Raw genomic sequence first — 25,698 nt, forward strand, 5'->3', positions numbered from 1 at the left:
CTGCAGGAAAAAGAAGGGTTGTATGTGATGTCATGTATGTACTCAGACATTTTTTGCACTGCACCTGCAGGAAAAAGAATCTCAGGGTTGTATGTGATGTCATGTATGTACTCAGACATTTTTTGCACTGCACCTGCAGGAAAAAGAAGGGTTGTATGTGATGTCATGTATGTACTCAGACATTTTTTGCACTGCACCTGCAGGAAAAAGAATCTCAGGGTTGTATGTGATGTCATGTATGTACTCAGACAATAAATCTGAATGTGAAATCTCTTCTCACTGCCATTTTCAGGCCTGATGACCAGCTCCTGTTGGTTGAAGAACAGTTTATTTCCAAAACCTCTTGTACCTCCCCTGTCACATAATCAGGGACTGCTCCCACACCACAAAAGGATTGCTTACATTATTGTAAAATCGCTTTCTTGCAATGGGATATTTATTATGTTTTTGTAGATTATATTGCAAAGTACCCATTCATTTGCAACAGTAAGAATTTTTGAGCATGTATATGTTGTACTATGTAGATGGCATTAAACCCATTGTCGTTAAACAACGGCACAAAAAAAATTATCTTCATTATTGAAACATCACTTTTTTTCTTACACTAACTGCAACTGTTAACATTTATTTTTCTGTCCTTTATATTTATTTTCTCTTTGCATACTAGCTTAAAGGCACACTATTGCAGTGCGCTGAATCTTGCGTTCTTGTTTGGCTGCAGCAAGTAAGAATGTAAATGCATGTATACATTATATTCATTTGTATGGCAATGAACTCATTATCATTTCTAAATGAAATTATTGAAATGAGGTTGAGCAATAATATGGTTTATGGACTTGCAGGAATGAATGCAACAAGTTGTATGTATGTTGCAGTTTCTCCCAAGTTGCCTTATCAAATACAACATGGGAACCCTGGCTTTACTGATAAGAAAGTTTCGTATTGCAGCAGAAAGAGCGAAGGTGCTCAATGAGACAATCCCCCAGTCTGCAACTGGTTTCTCTGACGTTGAGCCCACAGCGGGAGCACTGGATTCAGTAGATCACCTCTGCAGATTCACAAAATAGTGTTGCTACATTTGGAAGATCTGTTTGGAGCCGTAAATGGTGGTGAGGGAGGTGGTGTGGGTGCAAGTATAGCAATTTTTGCAGTCACAGTCTAGATACTAAAGAGGCTAGGGAGCCCTGGTAAGAGGGGTCCTTGCGGAAACTGGAGAGGGAAGGAGAGGGGAAGTGGTGGTGGGGTTATGTTGTAGGTGGCAGAAATCGCAGATATTTTGGATGTTGTTGGAGGCTGATGGGATGGTAGGTGAGGGCAAGGGATTGGAGGATGCCAGGCCAATGAGTGGGCAAAGGAGATGATGTGGATAAGGGCTGAGTTGATATCTTGGAGTGAAGGTGGCTAGGGCAGATGTACAGGAAATGGAGGATGCTGGAGGTGGGGGATGCCAGGGCAGAATTGTGGGTTGGAGAGGCTTTCTAGGGGCTGAAGAAGCCTGGGTCAATGTGCGGGAAGTAGGGGCCGAGGTGGATGTTTGTAATGTGATCGATCATACTCAGAGACTTGTGTGAAGCACAAACGCACTTTTATTAGCTTACAACTAACGGCCGGTAGCTACAATAATTTTCAGGTAAATTGGAGGTAAGGTGGGAAAATAGGGTTTATATCAGGACCGACTGGGGTGGAGCCAAGTGGAGGGGTCAATCGTCTAATCTATACATAGACAGTGAATTCCAGTTCGCTGCAATGCTTCTACCAGTGGGAAAATGTTTAATGAGCAGCAATAATTGTACAATTTGGGGCAGGTCAAAAATAAATTCTTGCAGAGATGCTGAACCTGCTGAATTGAGGGTTGTGGAAGCCTGAATACTGGGAATATTTAAAGTGGACAAAAGATCAGGGAATTGAGGGCAATGGGGAACTGGCACAGAAAAGAAGTTGAACCGCAGCAGATTACCCATGATACTATTGAATGGTGGGATAGAATTGAGGGGCCAAGTCACCTATTCCTGCTCCTAGTTTCTTGTCTTCCTCTGATGGCCAGCAGCAAGATTGAATAGTTTAAATTAGTGAAACATCGGAAGCCTATGTTAGTATAGCTGAGTGAATTGTAGGATTGGGTGAGATTTTAAAGATGGAGAGAAACAATCCTCCACTCAATACTGACAATTTTAAAATTAAGGCTTTGCTTAAGCCATTTCAAATGTAGGTCAGTGTGTATGAGGTTTATGGGTGAACTAAACCTAATGCACATGGGAATTATTAGTGATATCCTTGTAATATTTCAGATAGGAACAGGACTGTTTTCAGATCAATAGAGAACTGTGAACTAAGATTATTCTCCCATACAAGTAATATGCTAGGCATACAAAAACTTCAGGAAGTGAGCTGAGGTTGTTTGATGTCGCATGCACAAGCTAGTGAGAGAACTGTAGCAATCCTTAATTAGAGCGTTGACGTCTAGTTTATTTATCAACTTGACTCTTCCCTTAATGTCAGTCTGCCATGATCCAGTTGAATGCAGAACTGTGAGAAGCTAAATGACCTAATCTTGTTATTTACTGTCTTAGTTGGGCAGAGAGTGCTGACTCGGAGAATTACTTGCATGACTTTGGAGAGCTTTTAATTTTAATGATGGTGGGGATAGATCGTTTCATATGAAAACACCCTAAAATAGTAAATATCTTGAAATATCAACTGATCTTCCCCATTTTGCTTTGCATAAAACATTTGTGTGTTAGTTGATGGCTTGCAACTAAATTTTCTTTAATTTACTGCAATTTATTGCTTTTTACAATCAAGATTGAAACTTATTTCAATTAAACCTATATAGTCCTTTTTACACTGAAAAGCCGTGTTATTGCCTTGTACAAGATCCTTCTCTGGAAGCTGGCTTGCTTGTTCATACAGAACAGAAGAAAGTTGGGTCAGTGAGACCTTTTACACAGCAACCCGGCTTCCTGAAGCAAAAGAGGTGGGACATGTAGCACAGCCCCTCTCCACCTTTGACGCTGCCTACCTTGCTGGATTAAAGCTGGGTAAGGTCAGTCCACACCCCCCCAACCCCCCCAATATGCCTTTGATGCGTTCACACAGCTAGGTGAAGCATTTGAAAGGTCGATAATACTCTGCTTTAATTGTCTGTGCAAAGGGGCGTTTATCTTCAAAAGCTGCGTTATCGCCTGCTCAGGTTTCCAAAAAAAGGCGGATTTACCGTTAAGCTGAGGATTGAAAAGACGGATTGTGCAGTTCTCTTGCGTAGCCCAGAGCAGCACGCCGGCATCCCACGGCAAAAGGGGGCAGGATGTGTGGCACAGCAGCAGCAGCCCTGCGACAGCCCCACCACCATGCTCCCTTCCTCCTCCATTCCCCTCCATCTCTCTTTCATTCCCCCTTCCTCTTGCCCCATCTCCCCTCTATCAGCCCCACACCAATTGCGCTGCCTGACAGTCCCTCCATTCTCCTCCCCCTCTATTCCCCTCCATCTCTCTTCCATTCCCCCTTCCTCTTTCCCCATCTCCCCCATCAACCTCACACTGATCCTGCCGTCCCACTACCATCAGTTGCGGGTGGCGTGAGGTAGTGGGGTGGAGACGTGGCATAATGGAGCGGGCGGCATGAGAGAGCAGTGTAAGGAGCAGCTTGAGTGAGTGGACAACGTGGGGGGGGGAGGTTTAAGTGAAGGACCGGGCGGAGTGAGAGAGTGGGGCGGGAAGCAACCTGGGCAGCACAAGGAGGCGGGAGAGTGGTGTGAGGGAGCGTGGTGGAGTGAGCGAGCGCAGGCTGACCGCTTCACCGGCCGCTCTGCGACAGCTCAGTGGGGCGATGGAGCTGGCAGCACAACATCAATCATCTTACCTTCCTGCTTGGAGCCACTTTCAGCGGCAATCCTTTTATGCAGGAGGTGGAGCGGCTTCACTCCATCTCTGACACTACCTCCCTTGGTGGAGGAAACCTGGATTGCATTGGGCCTGTCAGTCCAACTTTGGATTTTTTTGAAGGCAAGAGGAGTGGTTTAAAGTCAGAGGAAACCTATCTTTACAATTCGGTGAATTTCACAATAAATGGCCTTAAAAGGGATAATATTCTTTCTCAAATTAAGGTGCAGAGGGAAACTTCTAAAAGGGAACTGAGACATTACTGTAGTCTTCCTTAAGTAAGAAAGAAATTGTAATTGATGAACCAGCTACGTTTCAAATGAATATAGAAATTAAGTCAAAAGGAAGTCATGCCACAGAAATGCTCAACCGCTATTTTTCAAAAAAGACTTACAATTAACAGAAAGTAACATGCCTGTATAAGTTGGCTTAGAGTCTTTTCTCAAAAATGTATTAAAGAAGTATCTAGAAATAAACTTTTACTAAAAGGAAAGTTAGCATGAAGTTCAAAAGGGAAAGAATTATAGAATTCTTTGAAATTACACAAAGGGTAGTTTAGAATAATGAATTGAATTTAATGTACACGGTTTTTCAAATTCCTTCTGTATTTGTGCCAAAGCGTATGAAATTGGGGTCAAACAGCAGAATGAACTGAGATTTGGCTTTGAGACGAAGAGCATGACTTGAGGCTAGCTACTCAGACTGGCAGGAAAATAATTAATTTTTGCTTTTAAAACTAATACAGTTCTCAATTTGCATCAAGGATTTGAAAATCAGATGTACCCTATCAAAACAGCAACAAATTTATTGTTAATTTAAAAAAAATTGCATGGACACAGGATATTAAACTATTTGCCCATTGATTAGCTAATTAGCAAATACATTCTGTTACAGATAAATGTAATTAATTTTCATTAAAAGAATAAGGACCACGTGCAATATCAAAGGGGTTAGGGATATATTCACAAATCTTAAAGAGCCACAAAGATGAACAAAGCTATTAAAAACAATAAATAAAGGAATACATCTTTAGGTGAATAATATTTCAAAGCAGGGAAGTTAAGCGAGTGGGATGAGGGATTTACAAGAAACAGAAATCGCCTAAATGTGAACAAGATGGAGAAACTCAGAATTAGAAAAGAGCAGAAGAAAGTACATTGAAACAAAGAAGCAAGTTGAGTGATGGAACGAGGGTCATAAAAGATGGTGAGCCATAAAGCGAGGGAAGCTTCCTCAAAAAAAATTAGCTAACACTGCACATCAATGCTCACAGTATCGATACCAAATCAGGATAAGAAAGATTGGAAGAAATCTGACTTTTGGAGGGTTGAGAGTAGAAAGTTGGAGGATAAGATGGACAGTACTGTTGTTAGTAATGAAAAACAACAGTTGAGAACATTTAAATTGGTGATCCATAGAGTGCAAGAAAATGTATTTCACTGGAAGGAGTTTGTACATTCTGTCTTGTGTCTGCGAGGGTTTCCTCTGGTGTCCTCCCACTATTCGAATCATACCAGGGGTTGTTTGTGAATTGGGTGGCATGGGCTCGAGGGTGAAAAGGCCTGTTACCTTGCTATATAACTAAATTTAAATTTAAAAATAAATATTTTTTTAAAATTTAACAATTCTGAGAAAGCATAAAGCAATGAATTTATAAGGGAGTGGTTGAAGATAAGGAAATATGGTTATATTAAGAACATAAAGAGCAGAGAAATGTATAACAGATAATGAAAACAAGTTTAAGAGCATGATAGAGATGTTTGGATGGGGAAAAAACTGCTCTTGCATCCAGAGATGCCCGATTTCAGGCTTCTTTAACGACTACTTCATGAAGTTAGCAGTGAGAAGAGATTTTGAACAGAACATAAATTCTTTTCTGATGTTGGTTACCTTCTTGAGACAGCGTCTCAAGCAGATGCCTTCAGTGGCCAGAAAGTTGGTACCATGATGGACTTGACTATGTTCCATGTTGTTTATTCTGTGTCAGAGGTTTTATTTTCAATAACAGGTTGACTGTATCATGAAGTTGTGTGCCAAAGATGGTGATGACACACTTTAATTCTTTTGAAAGAATTGTCATAAAACTAATACATTTGGCAAATTTGTTAACCTGATTAAGGATATGAGCTAATGAAATTTGCAGAAACCTTTGTGTTATAAACAAACTGAGAAAACATACGCATAATCCACATTTTTCCTGATGATTGTAAACAATTGACTTTGGGGACAACATGAACTTCTGGAACAACATGCCTGCTCTCATGACGTATACTGGTAAATCATTAAGAAAGTGGCTTCAATCATTATTGATTTTTTTTCCCCAATGTTAAGAAGGGATTTGGAAATTTGAATTTCCAAATTTATAAACCTTGCTGTGGTTACTGGTTAGCTCAGTGGTTCTCAACCTTTTTCTTTCCACTCACATCCCACTTTAAGTAATCCCTAGGCCATCAATACTCTGTGATGAGTAAGGGATTGCTTAAGGTGGGATGTGGGTGAGAAGGGAAGGTTGAGAATCACTGCTCTAGACCCAATTGTTACTGAACTATTTTGCTTGAGTAAAATTGTCATTGGCCCATTTCCTTTGGAGTTATGAAACCGTGCACATAACGAGTCTATGAGGTACAATTAAAATAGTGGTTTTCAAACTTTTTCTTCCCACCCACACACCCACCTTAAGCAATCCCTTACTCACCACAGAGCAATGATGGCAGAGGGAATACTTAAAATGGTATGTGAGTGGAAAGAAAAAGGTTGAGAACCACTGGGTTAACTGTTCCCATTTTGAAGTGTAGGAAATGACTGGCATAATGCCACATATTGCTGTGCCATGCGAGTGTCACCCATAGATGATTTATACTTCCAGTTTGTAGTAACAAGTTTAGAATTATTTGCTTTAATTGTGTTTGCAATCTGCTGCTTAATGACATGTATCTAAGCACCCTGGGTGGCAAACAAGTCATCATGCCAAACCAACTTGGAGAAAGAGAACCATGCAAGACTTACTAATTGTATTTGTTTTCTCAGGCCCCCTTTATATTACTTCTGATTACATTACAATCAATCTTGATATTGTATTGCCACTGGCCTTACTTTTCACACTGATGCTCATGAGTTGGAAGTTACACACTACTTAAGCCATTGTTCTTTAATATTGTGAAATATTTATCCTTGATTGTTTTAAATGTATCTAGAATCTTATCAGAGGTGATTTCTCAGCATTGTTTAACCCATGGTATAATTGACAATCACTACTCAGCTTTAGAATTACAAAAGCTCCAATTAGGGCAGCACGGTTAGTGCAGTGGTTTGCACAACATTGTTCCAGCACCAGAAACAGGTTCAAACCCGGCACTGTCTGTAAGGAGTTTGTATGTTCTTCCTGTGTCTGTGTGGCTTTCCTCTGAGTGCTCCAGTTTCCTCCCTCTCTCAAAATGTACGAGATAGCAGGCTAATTGGGTGTAATTGGGTTTGAGGACCAAAAGGGCTTGATTGCTACCATGCTCTATGTCTAAATTTAAATTGTTCACTATCCTTATCATTTATATCTTCTACCCTCCCATCTGTGTCCATCTATTAACTCTTAACTGTTAGCCTGTGCCCTTTCCTATTCCTCTCCTTCCCCACCCTACTCCCCTGCCTCCCCCCCCGCCCCATATTACTATATTACTACCACCACCACCTTTTTATTCAGGTATCTATCTACCTGCCTTTTTTCTTATTCCTGATGAAGGGCCAGACCCAAAATGTTGGTTACTCGTTATTCCCTATAGATGGTGTGTGACCTGCTGAGTTTCTCCAGCACATTTGAGTATTGCCCTTGACCCCAGCATCTGCAGATTTTCTTGTTTTTCTCCCAACTGTTTGGTTTGTTTCCCAAATTCAAGTTACATCTCTATTTCACTGAAATGTTGAGAAACAAGAAAGTCTGCACATGCTGTGATTACAGTTAATACACAAACGTACTGGAGAAACTCAGCAGGTCATGTAGCATCCGATAGGAGGCAAAGAAATACAACCAAAGTTTTGGGCCTGAGCCATTCGTCAAGTTATGAGCAAAAAAAACCAGGCAGGTGCCTGAATAAAAAGGTGGGGTAAGGAGGTCATGGTCTGTTGCTTCAGAAGAATCGATGATGTTGCAAAATTTATCAAAGGGGTTTTGCATTGTTTAGATCTCTGCCTAGCCTGTAGTATTTTTTTTGCAAGGTTGATCATGACTGTTGAGTAGCTTTATATACATTGAGCATACAAGAACCATTTCGACCGCCATTCAAAATAATTGGAATAGTTGACTTGTAACATGCAACTCCATTGCCTGCAGCTTAATAGCTTTCTTTTAAAGCAAATCAGAACAGTTTCATTTTGCTTTAAAAGAAATACCAAAATTATCTAATTTTAAGATGTTACCTATGAAGAAAATGTGATCAAAATCTTAAGTCATAGCCAAGATCACATTAAAGATGAAAGGAATTAACACCTTTCTATTAACCACATGTTTGGACGATGGGGATGATTCCACTCGTGATCAGCAAGGAAACTTGTTTAAATGAGGTATAGGATCCCCAACTTGTACCCTGTTGGTAATGTATTAGTTGTTATCTAATCTTGTCTCCCTTACATAGACTGGTTTGGAAATGTTTAGCTAGTTCTATTACTTAAGACACTTAACTAGTTAAGACTGTCTTAACTAAATTTCACTTTTCTGATAATAACCGTTTAGTTTGCAGTTTCCTTTTACGTCTATTCCAACCAGCATAAATTCAATTCTTACTCAGCATATCTTAATCAAATATGTGTTTTCTTATAGAATAAATCTGGCTGCATCGTTTAGCTAGTTCTATTACTTAAGACACAAAGTGAGGGCACGTGGACAGCACGGCATCCGGTTCACGTCTCGAATGATGCTTCGGTCATTAGTGATTATAATGTTTAAAATACTGTACAACAGCAAAATAGAAGGATTCTTGCTGGATGACCCAGTGCCAATTATTTGCCTCCGGTTCTTTGTCTTTTACTAAAAAATGTAATTCTCTGCCTCAATACTAGTTGAGATAATTCTTGAATACATGAGCTGAGAGCACATTAAATTGATGTTCCTTTGTAACAGCCCAGTTGTTAGAGTTGAAAGTGATTTCCCAGTGAGCACAGTATTAATAGATTAATTGGTCACTGTAAGATGATGTGGTCACAGGATTAAAATGGAGTTGATGAGCATGTGCAAGCGAAGCATTGCTGGACATAGGAAATGAGAGGGAATGGAACAGATGGGATTGGTATGCTGAGGACTGGTTTGGATCTGATGGGCCAAATGGCCTCCTCTGAACGACTGTAAACTATTTAAATTGACCTTATGACTAACATAAAAGAAAGAATGGTTGGAGAAAGCAAAGTCCAACAAGTGTATCGAAGAAATCATCAAATATTTTGCTGAAACAACAGATTCTAATGGAAGTTATTCCTCCAAATCCATTACCCTTCTTTGGGGTCTCTAGGATTTTGACAATATTTCCAGAATGTTCTCCTTTGTCTTTCCCTTCACCAATGTGGGCTTGTTTTACTAACTGGCAGGTCGCTTTTGCATCAGAGACAAAACTTTCAGGGTAGGTGAATTTGAAGCATCCTGTATGTAAAGAAAATCGTTCGAAAATGATTTGCACAAATATTCGATGCTGAGCTAGTTATTCTGTATAAAATGAAAAGGTGAAGTTAAATTTACTGGAAAGTTGTGACGCATGATTATAGAACTGAAATGTTCACATTTGCTCCCTCCACAGTAGCTGCCTGATTTGCCTAGCATTTTTTTTAAATATTAGATTCACAGCATTTGTGGTTTTGTTTTTAATTCAGTTTATATAATATTGTTTCATAACAAGACGATCATAGTTTTATAGCAAGAAAACAAGCCCATCTGCCTAACTGGGCAATGCTGACTAAGTTGTCTATCTAAACTACTCCTAGTTACCTGGCTCATATCTTTCTCAACCTTTTCTACCCATATTCCTCTCTCATTGTTATTTAAACCTTGCAATTGTCAGCTCTTTCATACCTTCAACTCAGTGTGGAAAAATTGTTCCTCTGCTCCCTTTCCAATCTTTCCTCTCTCACCTTAAATCTGTCCACTACTTTTAGCTTCTCTACCCCAGGATGAAGACTATTTTCATCTTCTGTCATCTTCACCTCAGCTTCCATCTGGGCATCCTGAATTAATATCAACTTATCCAGTTTCCATATAAAGCAACCCCCCTCCCCTCCACTTCTGCTTGTTGCCTTTCCCCCATCTCTATCTTTCTCTCCTTTTCCCTCTGTCCAATTTCACAGAGCCAAAATCAGTTCTCACCTTCCTTCTTATCATATCAATTAACACCTTTTGATTGTTGATCTGGATTCCTCCCCATACCATTCTTCAGTCTTTATTCAGACTCCTGCCTGTTTTTTGCTGCAACTTGATAAAGGGCTCAGACCCCAAACATTGGTTATTTATCTTCACCTCCTATGAACGCTGCAAGATTGGCTGAGATCCTCCAGGATGTTTGTTCATAAAAACTGTTTACCTTATATACCTCTATAAAGTTATCCCTCAACTTCGTACTCTCCAAGGAGAAAATTCCTGGTCTATCCAGCCTCTCCTCATAACACGAGTGTCTCAGCCCTGACAACGTCCTTGTGAATCTTTTCTGCACACGTTCCAGCTTAATGACATCTTTCATATTTCTGGATGACCAGAACTGTGTACAATTCTCCATGTTCTTTCTTTCTTTGGCTTTGCTTCGCGGACGAAGATTTATGGAGGGGGTAAAAAGTCCACGTCAGCTGCAGGCTCGTTTGTGGCTGACCAGTCCGATGCGGGACAGGCAGACACGATTGCAGCGGTTGCAAGGGAAAATTGGTTGGTTGGGGTTGGGTGTTGGGTTTTTCCTCCTTTGCCTTTTGTCAGTGAGGTGGGCTCTGCGGTCTTCTTCAAAGGAGGCTGCTGCCCGCCAAACTGTGAGGCGCCAAGATGCACGGTTTGAGGCGTTATCAGCCCACTGGCGGTGGTCAATGTGGCAGGCACCAAGAGATTTCTTTAGGCATATTAGGGTTAGGGTTCTCCATGTATTGTTTTGTCAATGTCTTATAAGATGACATCCCATCTCCTCTGTCTAAAAGTGTTTGACAATTACAATTAAAAGTGTAATATTGAAGTCTTGGCAACTATTTAACTACTTTTCTAGTTCTAAAAATTGAAAATGCTGTAAAAACTCAACAGGTCAGGCAGTATCAGTGAAAAGTTGACGTTTTGGATTGATGACCTGGTGAGTGATATTTAAGATGAGAGGTTATTGGCATGAAAGATTAACCCTGTTGGTGGCCTCTGAGTACTTGGGGTCTTTCCTGATTCTACTTCAGAAATCATCGGCAAATTTTTATAAGCTTTCTGTATCTTTCTCAATCAGTAGTATGTGGTGAGGAAAAAAAAAAGGTTGAGAACCACTGTTATGGATGATAACCAACAGGGAGACTTGCTTACCCTAGAATAAGTGCCATGTTTTGTGGGAAATAGAAGATGATCCCATTTTCTGTTTATCTGCATTATGAATTCACTATCTTGGTCCAGAACATAGAATACTTTTGCTCCTTGAAGGCAAAGAAGTTTGCAGATAACTTGGTTGTGTTGAGAGGATTTCTCTACTTGTAGACTGATTCTAGCTAGCGTTAGTGATAATCTTCAGCTGGAATATTACTACTTTCTTCCAATCGGGCAGGGAAGGAGTTGCTCTATCAAAAAGTGAATAATAATCTCTTTTATTTATTTTTATTCCATCTATCTGCCTTTCTCTCTTGAAAATATTAACTTGTTCCGCAGGTAAACTGGGTGTTATTTACTCTCCCACATAGGACAAAGCTTTGTAGCTAACGTTTGCCTAGTTCAACCTGTGCTATCTGTAGTAGAGGTCAGTAAATGGTGACCATGAAAGGACCGTCAGTAATATTCCTTGCATGCCAATGATGCAGCGTGCATCAATAGTTCATCTACTGCAGGGATTAGCGAACGCAACATTTTAATTTAATTCAGACGTGCAGCACAGTAACTGGCCTACGCCGCCCAAATACCCCTAATCAACCTAGAACCCCTGTACGGTTTTGAAGGGAACCGGAGCACCCGGAGGAAAGTCGCCCAGACATGGGGAGAACGTACAAACTCTTTGTCGGATTTGAAACTGGGTCATTAGCACTGTAGTAGCATTACGCGAACTACTGCGCTAACTGTGCCGTGTCTTGCTGACTATGGAGATTGAAAGTCATGCCATTTCCTCTTTGCAAACGAATTCCAAAATGGTATAATCGTACAACTGTACGAGTCAAAAAGAAATGTATTCATTGTGTTGTTTTAGTTATGTTGAAATTCAAATCAATCTGCGTAGTCAACAAAATTTGAAGCAAGAGTTTCTCTGTTTAATTCTCCAAATTTGATATAAATAATCACAGGATCTCAATATTGAATTACAGAAATTGGGCCACACGGTGCAATGCTCTTGAATTGTGATATCTATGCACACAGAATGTTAATTGTATGGATTTAATCTTGTAATTCCAAGGACATTGTTAATCCATTTCAACAGTTCATTATTTGAGTCCAGCAGCTTCCCTTTACTGACCCCAGTTTGTTGATTATTTTTCCCTTCAGCTTCACCGTTAATTGTTTCATCACTGAAGCATTTTCTGTCCCGCGTGTCTCCAAACACCAATTTCTTTGCATATTCCTTCAGGACACTTCTCACTTATGAAAACCACATTACTGGCATATAGAAGCTTGTCCAATTACTATGTTCATGAGCAGTCAAAAGTAATAATTGTCTCTCCCTCCATTTACGCACTGCAGTTTTGGCAGCAACTTCTACCCCTCTCGGTGGGATTCCACTCTGTGACCATTGAAATTACTTCCCAATGTTGTGCTGTCTCTATGAGTATCAAAGGTTTGCAAAAAAAAAAAATCCATCTAGTGCTGTGCAAAGAACTTATTGCAAAAGGTTGGTCAGACAGTTTTGAAACATTTCTTTTAGCCTTGACGTTTTTTAAACTACTAGATTCTTAGTTCTTTCGCAGAAGCTCCTCAGGCAGTGCTCTTCTTTCAGAAACATCCATGCTCACTGTTAATTCCATAATGATAAATTCCATCTCCAGCTCCTCAGCAGATGAAATTGACCATGACTTGGATGTTAATGTTTCCACACAGAGGGTCGTGGGCTATATGGAATGAGCTGCCAGAGGAAGTGGTAGAGGTGGGTCCAATTGTAATATTCACAAGACCGTTTCATGACTAGGAAAGGTTTAGCAGGATATGGGCCAAGTGCAGGAAAGTAGGACTATCTTGGGTAGGCAACTTGGCCAGCTGGGATAAGTTGGATTGAAGGGGCCATTTCCGAGCTGGGCCCATTTCCGAGCTGTGAAATTATAAGGCGTGTGTTCGGGCACTGAATGACGAGAGGTGGGTAAGATTCTCTTTGACTCAGAAAGAATCTAATCATCCGTGGCATTGCAGTGACTAAATCCTCTTGGTGTCAATATCCTGGGGGAATTTCGACCAGTCAAGATTGACCAGAAACTAAACTTGAATGGGTCAGTTGAGTGATTCATTTCTCTTCTTCTATCTACAAAGTCCAAGTCAGGAAGGTGATCAAATAATTTCTACTTGATAAGTGCAGCAGCATTTCTCAGGAAGCTTTCCACCATCTGGGGCAATGAGTCTTCCTTGATATTATCTCTGTCTTTTTTCTAATGGAAAATGCCTGGAGTGTATGCCAAGTACAAAATCTCATGCCCTTACACTGACAGCATTTCCCAAATCTGTGAGTTCTCCCATTAGGGCTGAGAACATTGCCACCACCTACATGTTCCTTTTCAAGTTGTACAACATCCAATGATCCTTCATTGTCACTGGTTCTGATTCCAGGAATTCTCTTCCTTCAGCTCCTGTCAGACTATATAAAGCAGATGGAGCTGCATATGATTCACTATTGAGCATCTGGGATTGAGACAAATCTTGTAGAATGTTCATTTAGCAAGCTAGTTATATTGAAGATGCTGAAGTAGAAAGCCAGGGAAGTAAGAAGGTATAATCAGATAGTGCAGGAGTTCCCCACGTTCATGCCTCTCTGTTACTGTTTGGGAGGGATGGCCTCTCAGAAATGGTCAGCAATGAGAGCCAAGTTTATGGCTGGCCCTGCTGCACAGCAGGGGAGGAAAAGGTCTCGGCGATCAGTAACGGTGGGGGATTGGTTAGTGAGAAAAACCTATTATTGCTAACGGCATGGGTGGAAAGAGGAATGAGGTCTGCCAATTGAGTTTAGGGAGTTGAACAAAAAGTTAAAAAGCAGGGCAGCTATGGACGTAATTTCAGGATTACAACACGTGGGTGAGGGTAAAAATAAGGGCAGGGTTTAAAAAACAGACAAGGCAGTGGAAGACGCAGGTGAAAGAGTTGGTTCAGGAGGGAGGGCTTTAGATACTTGGGTTATTGGGGTTGCTTCTGGATCAGTTGGACCTGTACAAGGAAGTTAGATCGCACTTAAACTGGAAGGGACCAATATTCTTGCCTGGAGATTTGCTCATGCTGGTTGGGAGAATTTAAACTGATGTGATAAAGGGGTTAGCAGTGCACAGCTGGTGAGACTCTCTCAAATGTAGATTAAATCAAGCGTCCAGTGGGTACAGAAGACACAGGCATGTTAAGAAGCATGGGAAGACTGGCCAATTCAACTTCAAATACCTGAAAGCAAGAAATCTCGTGAGTAAATTGGAAAGTTTAGAACAGCGACTCAACCTTTTTTGCCCTAGGCCCCACTTTAATTTAAAAAAAACATCCCCACCATTAGCAGAAAAAAGTTACATATTCAAAAGAATTTTTAATTAAATCATTAAAGTGTATTTCAATGCAATTAAGTTCAGGAATAGACTGGAACACATATTTCATATTCAGCTACTACTTCAATATGTCATCCATCTCAAACACACATTCAACAATTGTTGTCACTTCAGTGGGAACCTCGCCCCTGACACTGGCTGCAGATTTTTTTGATTCGAGGGACGAATTTTGTTAGTTTCAACCTTAAATCTACATGTTTTATCATTTCCAGTCAGTTTCTCTGCAAATCACTCATAGCACTGAAGCCACATTCTGCTAAATCTTTCTTCTTTTTTCTTTGGCTTGGCTTCGCGGACAAAGATTTATGGAGGGGGTAAATGTCCACGTCAGCTGCAGGCACGTTTGTGGCTGACAAGTCCGATGCGGGACAAGCAGACACGGTTGCAGTGGTTGCAGGGGAAAATTTGTTGGTTGGGGTTGGGTGTAGGGTTTTTCCTCCTTTGTCTTTTGTCAGTGAGGTGGGCTCTGCGGTCTTCTTCAAAGGAGGTTGCTGCCCGCCGAACTGTGAGGCGCCAAGATGCACGGTTTGAGGCAATATCAGCCCACTGGCGGTGGTCAATGTGGCAGGCACCAAGAGATTTCTTTAGGCAGTCCTTGTACCTCTTCTTTGGTGCACCTCTGACACGATGGCTAGTGGAGAGCTCGCCATATAACACGATCTTGGGAAGGCGATGGTCCTCCATTCTGGAGACGTGACCTACCCAGCGCAGTTGGATCTTCAACAGCGTGGATTCAATGCTGTCGGCCTCTGCCATCTCTAGTACTTCGATGTTAGGGATGAAGTCGCTCCAATGAATGTTGAGAATGGAGTGGAGACAACGCTGGTAGAAGCGTTCTAGGAGCCGTAGGAGATGCCGGTAGAGGACCCACGATTCGAATCCGAACAGGAGTGTGGGTATGACAATGGCTCTGTATACGCTTATCTTTGTGAGGTTTTTTAGTTGGTTGTTTTTCCAGACTCTTTTGTGTAGTCTTCCAAAGGCGCTATTTGCCTTGGCGAGTCTGTTGTCTATCTTTTTGTCGATCCTTGCATCTGATGAAATGGTGCAGCCGAGATAGGTAAACTGGTTGACCGTTTTGAGTTCTGTGTGCCCGATGGAGATGTGGGGGGAGCTGGTAGTCATGGTGGGGAGCTGGCTGATGGAGGACCTCAGTTTTCTTTAGGCTGACTTCCAGGCCAAACATTTTGGCAGTTTCCGCAAAACAGGACGTCAAGCGCTGAAGAGCTGGCTCTGAATGGGCAACTAAAGCGGCATCATCTGCAAAGAGTAGTTCACGGACAAGTTGCTCTTGTGTCTTGGTGTGAGCTTGCAGGCGCCTCAGATTGAAGAGACTGCCATCCGTGCGGTACCGGATGTAAACAGCATCTTCATTGTTGAGGTCTTTCATGGCTTGTTTCAGCATCATGCTGAAGAAGATTGAAAAGAGGGTTGGTGCGAGAACACAGCCTTGCTTCACGCCATTGTTAATGGAGAAGGGTTCAGAGAGCTCATTGCTGTACCTGACCCGACCTTGTTGGTTTTCGTGCAGTTGGATAACCATGTTGAGGAACTTTGGGGGGCATCCAAGGCGCTCTAGTATTTGCCAAAGCCCTTTCCTGCTCACGGTGTCGAAGGCTTTGGTGAGGTCAACAAAGGTGATGTAGAGTCCTTTGTTTTGTTCTCTGCACTTTTCTTGGAGCTGTCTGAGGGCAAAGACCATGTCAGTAGTTCCTCTGTTTGCGCGAAAGCCGCACTGTGATTCTTGGAGAATATTCTCGGCGACACTAGGTATTATTCTATTTAGGAGAATCCTAGCGAAGATTTTGCCTGCAATGGAGAGCAGCGTGATTCCCCTGTAGTTTGAGCAGTCTGATTTCTCGCCTTTGTTTTTGTACGGGGTGATGATGATGGCATCACAAAGGTCCTGAGGCAGATTTCCTTGGTCCCAACAAAGCTTGAAAAACTCATGCAGTTTGGCATCCAGAGTTTTGCTGCCAGCCTTCCAGACCTCTGGGGGGATTCCATCCATACCTGCTGCTTTGCCACTTTTCAGTTGTTCAATTGCCTTATATGTCTCTTCCCGGGTGAGGACCTCATCCAGCTCTAGCCTTAGGGGCTGTTGAGGGTGCTGGAGCAGGGTGGAATCTTGGACTGAGCGGTTGGCACTGAAAAGAGATTGGAAGTGTTCTGACCATCGGTTGAGGATGGAGATCTTGTCGCTGAGGAGGACTTTGCCGTCTGAGCTGCGCAGCGGGCTTTGGACTTGGGGTGAGGGGCCGTACACAGCCTTTAGAGCCTCGTAAAAACCCTTGAAGTCGCCAATGTCCGCACTGAGCTGGGTTCGTTTGGCAAGGCTAGTCCACCACTCATTTTGGATCTCCCGGAGTTTGCGCTGAAGATGGCTGCATGCGCGACGGAAGGCTTGTTTCTTCTCTGTCCAGGACGGCTTTGTAAGGTGAGCCTGGTGGGCAGCTCGCTTCTTTGCCAGCAGCTCCTGGATTTCCTGGCTGTTTTCGTCGAACCAGTCCTTGTTTTTCCTGGAGGAGAAGCCCAGTACCTCTTCAGTGGATTGCAGTATGGTAGTCTTCAGCTGATCCCAGAGGGTTTCAGGGGACGAGTCCATGAGGCGGATTGCATCCTCGAGCTTTGCTTTGAGGTTTGCCTGGAAGTTTCCTTTCACTTTGTCTGACTGCAGGGTTCCAACATTGAACCTCTTTCTGGGGGCTTTACTGTTCCTGGGCTTTGGCTTGAAGTGAAGGTTGAGCTTGCAGCGAACCAGCCGGTGGTCAGTGTGGCATTCCGCGCTGGGCATGACCCTGGTGTGGAGCACATCTCGTTTGTCTCTTTCTCGCAGCAGGACGTAGTCCAGGAGGTGCCAGTGTTTGGATCGGGGATGCATCCAGTTAGTCTTCAGGCTGTCCCTCTGTTGAAAAAGGGTGTTTGTAATGACAAGCCGCTGTTCTGCGCAGAGCTCCAACAGGAGGCGCCCGTTGTCATTGCACTTGCCAACACCATGCTTGCCCAGGATTCCTGGCCAGGTTTCTGAGTCTTTGCCGACGCGAGTGTTGAAGTCGCCAAGGATGACAACCTTGTCGGCTGTAGGGGTGCGTTGAATGAGGTTGCGCAGGTCAGTGTAGAACTTGTTCTTTTCTGCTGGTTCCGCCTAGAGGGTTGGAGCATAGACACTGATGAGGGTGATGCGACGCTTGTTTTGAAGGGAGTCGCATGGACATGATCCGGTCCGAGTGGCCTGTCAGGAGGTTTTCAAGTTTGGAGGCAATGGCGTATATTCAAGAGCGTATTACAGATCTGCCTTGATCATTCAAAGAGGCCCGGGCACAGGGAAACCAGCGGCGGCCCCGGCCCCGGTCCGGGCAGAGGGTAGGCGGTGTGGCCCCGATCCGGGCAAGGGTGAAGGGGCGGTGGCGGCCTCAGCCTCGGTCGAGTGAGGCAGGCGGAGGCCCCGGTCCAGGCAGAAAATAGGAGGCGGCGGCCCCAGTCCGGGCACAGGGAAAGCAGCGGCGGCCTCGGCCCCGATCCGGGCAATATGGTCCGACCTAGGAGGGGAGGCAGACCCCTCCAGCCCGGGTAAGAAACCTGCATAGGAGAAGGCCACTCCAATATAAAACCTACGACCCAAGGACCTCACTGCCACGTCCCAGCTTGCTTGGCCATGGCACATGAACCATGGGTGTAAAGGGTGGGGCCAGTACTGCGCGCACTGCATTCCACCTAAAAGCTCCTTTGCGCAGGCCCGAGGACAGGTCCACGTCCTCCCCCTCCACGTCCTCCCACTCCAAATCCTCCCCCTCAAAAGATGCTCACAAACTCAAGCTAGCATGCTGGAACATCAGAACCATGCTGGACAAGGTCGACAGACCTGAACGTCGGTCTGCCCTCATTGCACATGAATTCTGCTAAATAAGATGATGGAAAATGTATGAATAGTTTCCTTGCTAAAGTAGTCAAATTTGGGTATTTCTTTTCGATTTCGATAGAGAGCCACTTTGAAAAGAGTTTTCACAGGTTCATCATGTTGCGACTCCGATAACTCCTCTTGGTTTTGCACTGGAACTTCAGATAAGTCCACCAGCAATGGCTGAGTCAACCAAGAGGGTAAATCCATTGCCTTCAAATCACAAAATCTATCTTTGAAGTCAGTAACCAACATTTTCAAATGGTCAACAATGACGTTTGTAGCAGCATTAGTTACCTCACACTTATTCAACCAATAGAATTGAACATAATGAGTTAATTTTTTCAAACCAACTTTTTAATTATTTCCTAAAATATTCCTACGCCCCACCAAAATATTCTCAAGTCCCATCAAAATATTCCTACGCCCCACCGGTGGGGCATTCACCTTGAAAATCTATGGCTTAGAATGTGAATCAGTGCTTGGAATTATGATATTGTAATCTCAGAAATGTGGTTGAGGAAAGGGAAGGACTAGCTTTCGAGCAGGGGTCAGTGTTCAGTAAGTGCATCCAATAAAGTGTTTTCAGGCAATATGTGGATAGTCGGACTAGACACTGGGCAATCCCCAACCTTGTGAAGCAATACTAGATAGTATTGAGGTGTTGGTGGAAGAACACTTTGTGAACATAATTCTGTAAGTTTCAAACTAGTTATGGAAAGGGATAAGATTGGTCCTTATATGAAGGTCTTGAATCAGGGATGGCTAATTTCAATAGCATAAGAGAACCTAATGAAAATAGATGGAGATTATGAACCTGGAAGTCCTGCTTTTCAACCTTCTGCCTAGCTCCCTAAATTCACTTTGCTGACAGGCTGGAGCTAGAAAGGACACACAATGCAATTCCTGAGGGATAAGCTGATTGCTTTCACAGTGGAAGTGTGAAGATAATTATGCCATCTGCGCTTCACATCAAAAAACTGTACTTGGACAAGCACAGGAATTTGCTGTTAATCCATTGGCATTAATCTTGCAATGAAAGGCCTGACATGCAATGCATTCAACACAAATATTGAATGTTGACATAAACTCACTGTTAGAGATATCTGTGTAAGCTGCTCTGTGTGTAATGAACAGTAATAAAAAGGGGGGAAAAAAAACAATCTGCTGCAGGGATGTAGTGGGCTAGGCAGCATCTGTGGGAGCAAAGGAAAAGTTGATGTTTTGAATAGAGTCCCTACTGGATATAGGATGCAGATGCTGTCTGATCCACTGTTCCTCCAGCCTTTTATGTTTTGCTCCAGATGGTCTTAGAGTCCAGCCTTTTATGTTTTGCTCCAGATGGTCTTAGAGTCACCCCCAGTGCCAGCGGCTATACTTTGTGAGGAGTTTGAGGAGATTCGGTATGTCACCGAAGACTCTCAAAAACTTCCACAGGTGTACTGTGGAGAGCATTCTGGCTGGTTGCATCACTCTCTGGTGGAGAGGTGCCAACGCTCAGGACTGGGGGCAAAAAGGGGTTGTTAACTTGGCCTGTGGCATCATGGGCACCAGACTTCACTCCATCAAGGACATCGACAAGATGCGGGGTCTTAAGAAAGCAGCCTTTATCCTCAAGGACCCCCAACCATCCAGGCCATGCCCTCTTCACTCTGCTGCCATCAAGGAAAAAGACACAAGAGCCTGAAGATAAGTGCCCAGCAGCAGAAGTACAGGTTCTTTCTCTTCCGCCATCAGATCCCTGAATGAACAATGAACCACACACACTCTGTCTCCCTTGCACTTTAAATAAATTTCTCCTGTAAGGTAGTTTTGTGACGTAAAACGAAAAATTTCATGATACGTTTATGATAAATTCCGATTCATTGACTTGGATTTTATCAGGTTGACTATCTTCTGCTGGAAATCATTAAGATACAGAAGTATTTTCTCTCAAACAAAAGGTGTCTGTGGTATTTTTAGACAACACACAGCATTTGCCATTTGGGAAGATGAGTAATTGCTCAGCTACATTAAAGTTTGAAAACTGCCATTTATGACCACTGTTTTCTTTCATCCCACAGAGTATTGGGAAGGGCTCGTTGTGGTGTATAGATCCAGAATACAGACAGAACCTTATTCAGGCCTTGAAAAAGACGCCCTATCATCCTTATGCTCATGTTTTCAATACGCCTCCCACTTCCCCCAGGGGATATCACAGGTAAGCGTGTGAGTGCATGGTATTTATTCAGGTGCTTGTTGATCTGAGTTAAGGGAAGGGGAACGTGACTTGCAAGGAGTGGAGCGAAAGGGTGGGGACTTGACATATTTGTTCGTGGCTATCGTGCAAGCCAGCAATCAGAAGTGGAAGGGCCCTGCGTCAATATTTGGTTTCAGCGAGGGGCTGTGAGGGGAAGAATGCCCTGTCCTACTACTGGGTTAAAGCGCATTCCAACACACGCTCCGACTGTCCACCATCAGAGTGGTGGTGATCCGAACGAACAGCCGGGAGGAAACTGCTGTACATCTGCCTGGCGAGGTGATTAGCGTTATGGTAACCATGGAAGCTGGACGGTTGCCATTAGCAACACATAGCTGAGACAGGTGCAGTTGCATCACGAGTTCGGGTTTGTTGCCTGGCAAATAGACAGGCTGTTCGCATGTGGAAATATGCTGTTGCCTTGACAACATTCTCTCTCGATGACTTCAGCCCTTTTTTTGTGTTGAAGCTTGTTGGTGCTTTGTACCTGTTATTCCCCCCCCCACCCCCACCTTAAAGCCCCCGCCCCATCTTCATAAATCTCCACAGAAGCGTGCTTCATCTGAGATGACAAGTTGAGGTCAACTAGCTCTGGGAGATTAAAACAAAATGGGACTCAGTGAAGCGACAGAGTAATCGAGAGGGGGGGGAATAAAGCTTGTAAAATCCGAGGGCCTGTGATGTCTGCAGAAGTCAAACCCTTTGCATTAAACTGTGAAGGTCCTTAGTCGATTGCTTTTGACATTTGAGGTTTTATTCCTGTTTCTATAAAGCAGTGGATTTGTTAATATCCCCTTCTGACTTGTTTTCTCACACAAATCGGTCACCATGTCCTTCGCAACAATGGAGTTTTTTACAATCTTTTGGAGCGGTGGAAGTTGTGAAATAAAACATTTGACTGCAATCATTTTCTTGAAGAACGAATGTACTTTGTATCAGTGATAAAGTAAGATTGGTAGAAAGGGAAGAGAAGGGGGACTGGCAGAAAGCAGAGGTGCTTTGAAAACCCACCACCTGAAAGGGCAACAAATAGCAAGTTACTTAGTAGGAAATAAACGGAGTTGATATAAAATGATGTTTCATTGTTGGAGATGATCTTTGCTTCTTCAGTTCCAGAGTGTTCATTGACATAAAATTAGATTCAACCATGGTGAAACTCTAATTTGCTGGAGTTTACACCTGGAATGGCTTGTTTCTAGATCCCCAAGCTTGCACAAGTAAACCTTGTTAATTTTCAGAGTGAACCTTCTGTCCTGTTTAGGAAAAATCAGTTTCTTGGATTGGATATCTGTCTGCCTAGTTAACTGTTGTGGTGCCATAAAGCTTGTATCGTGCTCAGTCATTCATATCTGAATGAAGCACATCAGATGGATTGTCAAGAGTACACACATGACATCACCTTCAACTCTGAGATCCTTTCTCCTGTCGAGAAGATGGAATCACCCCTTATTGAAAGTGCAAAATAAACGATGCACAATGTTCGCACGGAAACAAGTCAAGAAATATAAATAACTGTGCAATACGGAGAGAAAAAAAAATCGGGTAAGAGTCATTCAATTAGTTTATTGTTGAGGAGTTTGATGGTGGAGGAGTCCTGAACCTGGTAGTCTCTAATTCTATTAATGCCGTTGATGTTGATCAAAAACACACAATGCTGGATAAACTCAGCAGGTCCTTTACATAGCAAAGATAAAAATACACAAAATACATTTCGGATTTGAGCTCTTCATCAAGGTATGGAAAAATGTTGGCAGGCATCCAAGCAAAAGAGCAAGGGGTTGCAAAGGCAGGAGGTGATAGGTGGAAAAGAGAGGGAGGGGACAGCAGCGATCACTGGGAGGAGGCATGGCTAGGTGAAGGGAGGGAGAAAAACTGGGAAGGGAAGGTGAGGGGAGAAACCAGAAAAGTCGATGTTAATGCCATCTGATTGGAGAGGGCCCAGATGGAAATTCAGGTGTTGTTCCTCCAATTTGCGGGTGGTCTTGGTGGGATAGTACATAAGATCATGGACAGATATAGGAGTATGGGAGTGTAACACAGAAGGCCTTTGTGACCTTCTCTACCTCAGAAAGACTGGGCGCGGATTTGGAGATCATTTCACTTAGCACCTTCACTCTGTCCGCTACAGTGAAGAGACTTCCCAGTAGCCAGCCATTTCAGTTCTGTGTCACTCCCACCCTCACATGTTTGTCCATGGCCTTGTGCACTGTCCCACCAAGACCACCCGGAAATTGGAGGAACCACACCTGATTTTCCATCTGGGCACTCTCCAGCCAGATGGCATTAACATCGACTTTTCCAGTTTCTGCTAACCTGCTTTCTCTTCCTTCTCCTTACTTCCCTTCCCCTCTCCAGTTCTCCCTCCCTCCCTTCTCCTAGCCATCCCTCCTCCCCTTGATCGCTGCTGTCCCCCCCCTCCCTCCTCCACCTATCTTTGCGACCACACCTCCTCCTTTACTTTTTTGCTTGATGCCCGCTGACACTTTTCCATACTTTGATGAAGGGGTCAAGCCCAAAATATTAGTTATGTGTTTATACTTTGGCTATATAAAGGATACTGTTCGACCTGCTGAGTTTCTCCAGCATTGTGTGTTTTTACTTCAACCACGATGTCTACAGATTTTCATGTTTTATTTGATGTTCATCATTTTGATTCTTTATTGTCTCAATTTAATGGTATGAACTCTAAATAATTCTTAAAATTAGGAATGCATTACCAATTGGATTAGCTGTATTGAATGCAAAAAGAATCAATGCTCTTATAAGGTTCCCTCCCCTTCTTCATTATTTTACTGAAGCATCTCTTGATTGGATTGGACCTAAAGTTGAGCAATAAACACTCAAGGTTCTGGACATTAGTTACAAATAAAGATCTTAATCAGACCAAAATTCATTGCTACCAAAACATTTTTCTTTGGCATAATCACTACATCTGCTGGTCTATTTGACAGTTTTAACATCCATTCTATACTAACGTAAATGCCATAAACTGCTACAAAACAAAATCCGGTTAAGTAGCAGATGGCAAATTTTCACTCCCAGAGGAACTCAATGCCTTCTATGCCCAATTTGATGACCGTAACACTAAAGAAACATCCCTCTACACTCCCATGTCTCCTGATGATCCCATCCTTCTGTATCTGAGGATGACAAGCACGCTGTCTTCGGATGAGTGAACCCAAGAAAAGTTTCCAGCCTGGATGGAGTACTTGGCCAAGTATTTTTTAAAATAAAATGTGTGCTGATCAACTTACCAATGCATTCATGGATATCTTCAGTATCTCACTCCAGCAGGGTTTGGTACCCACCTGTTTCAAACAGGCATCAATTATACCGGTGCCCAAGAAGGGTGCAGTAACCTGCCTTAATGACTATCGACCAGTAGCAGTTACATCCACAGTATTGAAATGTTTCAAAAGGCTAGCGATCCAGCAGATCACCTGGTCTGAACAGTGACATGGATACATTCCAGTTCACCTATCGTAGCAACAGGTTTATGGTAGATGCCATCTCACTGGCTCGACACAAAGCCCTGGAACTCCTGGAAAGTAAAGATGCGCACATCAGGATGCTCTTTATTGACTATAGTTCAGCATTTAACACCATCATCCCCTCAAAACTGATCAACAAACTCCAAGACCTGGGACTCAACACCCCATTGTGTAATTGGATCATGGATTTCCTCACCTCTAGACCACAATTAGTGAGGATTGGTAAGAACTTCTCCATAATCTCCATCAGTACTGGAGCAACACAGGGCTGTGTTCTTAGCCCCTTCTCTACTCACTTTACAACTACGACTGTGTGGCTCGGTACGGCAATAACACCATCTACAACTGCATCGCCATATCCAGCTCCAACAGTGTCAGATGACACAACAGTAGTTGGCCTCTTCAGCAACAATGCTATGTGACACAACAGATGAGAGGTGGACAATCTTGTGAAATGGTACAAGAGTAACTACCTGAGTCTCAATGTAGACAAGATGAAAGAGATGGTCATGGACTTCAGGAGGACCAGGAATGACCACCCTCCACTAATTATCAACAACTGTAGTGGAGAGCACCAAGTTCTTTGGAGTTCACTTAATGAGTGTCCTATCCTAGACATCTCACTTGTCAGGAAGGCACAACAAGCGATTTCACTTCCTGAGAAGTGGGCAAGGCTGCCAGCCACCATCGTCAACCTTTTTGGACCTCTATCAAGAGCGCACTGGACGGCTGCATCTCGTGGTACAGTTGCTGTAGAGAAATTGATTTGAGGTCAATCCACAGGACCATAAGAGTGGCAGAGAAGATCTCTGGAGTCTTTCCCCCCACCACCCCCCCCCCCCCCCCCCAAATTGACATGATCTACTGGGATTGTTGTCTGAAGAGGGTGTGCAAAATCATTGAGGACTCCTTCCACCCTGCACACAGCATCTTTCAGCTGCTCTTGTCAGGGAAGAGATACAGGGGCATCAGAGATAGCACCACCAGGTTGAGGAGCAGCTTCTTCCCACAGGCAGTGAGAATGCTGAACAACCAAAGGAACTGCTCACAATAACCATCCAAGCCTCTAATTTGCACAAAGCAATATTTATTTTTAAAGATATAATAGTTGTCCTGCATATGTATTATTTGTCTGTATGTGTGTATTGTCTGGTTGTGTGTCTGCATGCATGTTTTGCACTAAGGACTGGAAAACGCTGTTTAGTCAGGTTGTACTTGTACAGTCAGATGACATAAAACTTGAAATTTGCCGATGATATAACAGTAGCGGGTTGTATAAAGGAAAGGGAT

General features: G+C 43.1%; 1 protein-coding gene and 1 long non-coding RNA gene across 46 annotated transcripts in view; one reads left to right on the top strand and one right to left on the bottom strand.

Annotated features, from left to right (window-relative positions):
* Positions 1 to 25,698, top strand: part of foxn3 (forkhead box N3) — a 477,697-nt gene that overhangs the window by 223,716 nt on the left and 228,283 nt on the right. For all 45 annotated transcript variants that reach the window (XM_069915930.1, XM_069915937.1, XM_069915946.1 and 42 more), the window contains one exon: positions 20,742 to 20,878. In XM_069915930.1, the coding sequence (XP_069772031.1) occupies positions 20,742 to 20,878 (137 nt within the window). The remainder of the gene's footprint in view (positions 1 to 20,741; positions 20,879 to 25,698) is intronic.
* LOC138753228 (uncharacterized) overlaps positions 1 to 25,698 on the bottom strand; it is a 240,104-nt gene that overhangs the window by 38,069 nt on the left and 176,337 nt on the right. The gene's annotated exons all lie outside the window — the stretch shown is intronic.

This window comes from Narcine bancroftii, chromosome 2 (assembly GCF_036971445.1).
Source record: "Narcine bancroftii isolate sNarBan1 chromosome 2, sNarBan1.hap1, whole genome shotgun sequence".
NCBI classification, from domain to species: domain Eukaryota; kingdom Metazoa; phylum Chordata; class Chondrichthyes; order Torpediniformes; family Narcinidae; genus Narcine; species Narcine bancroftii.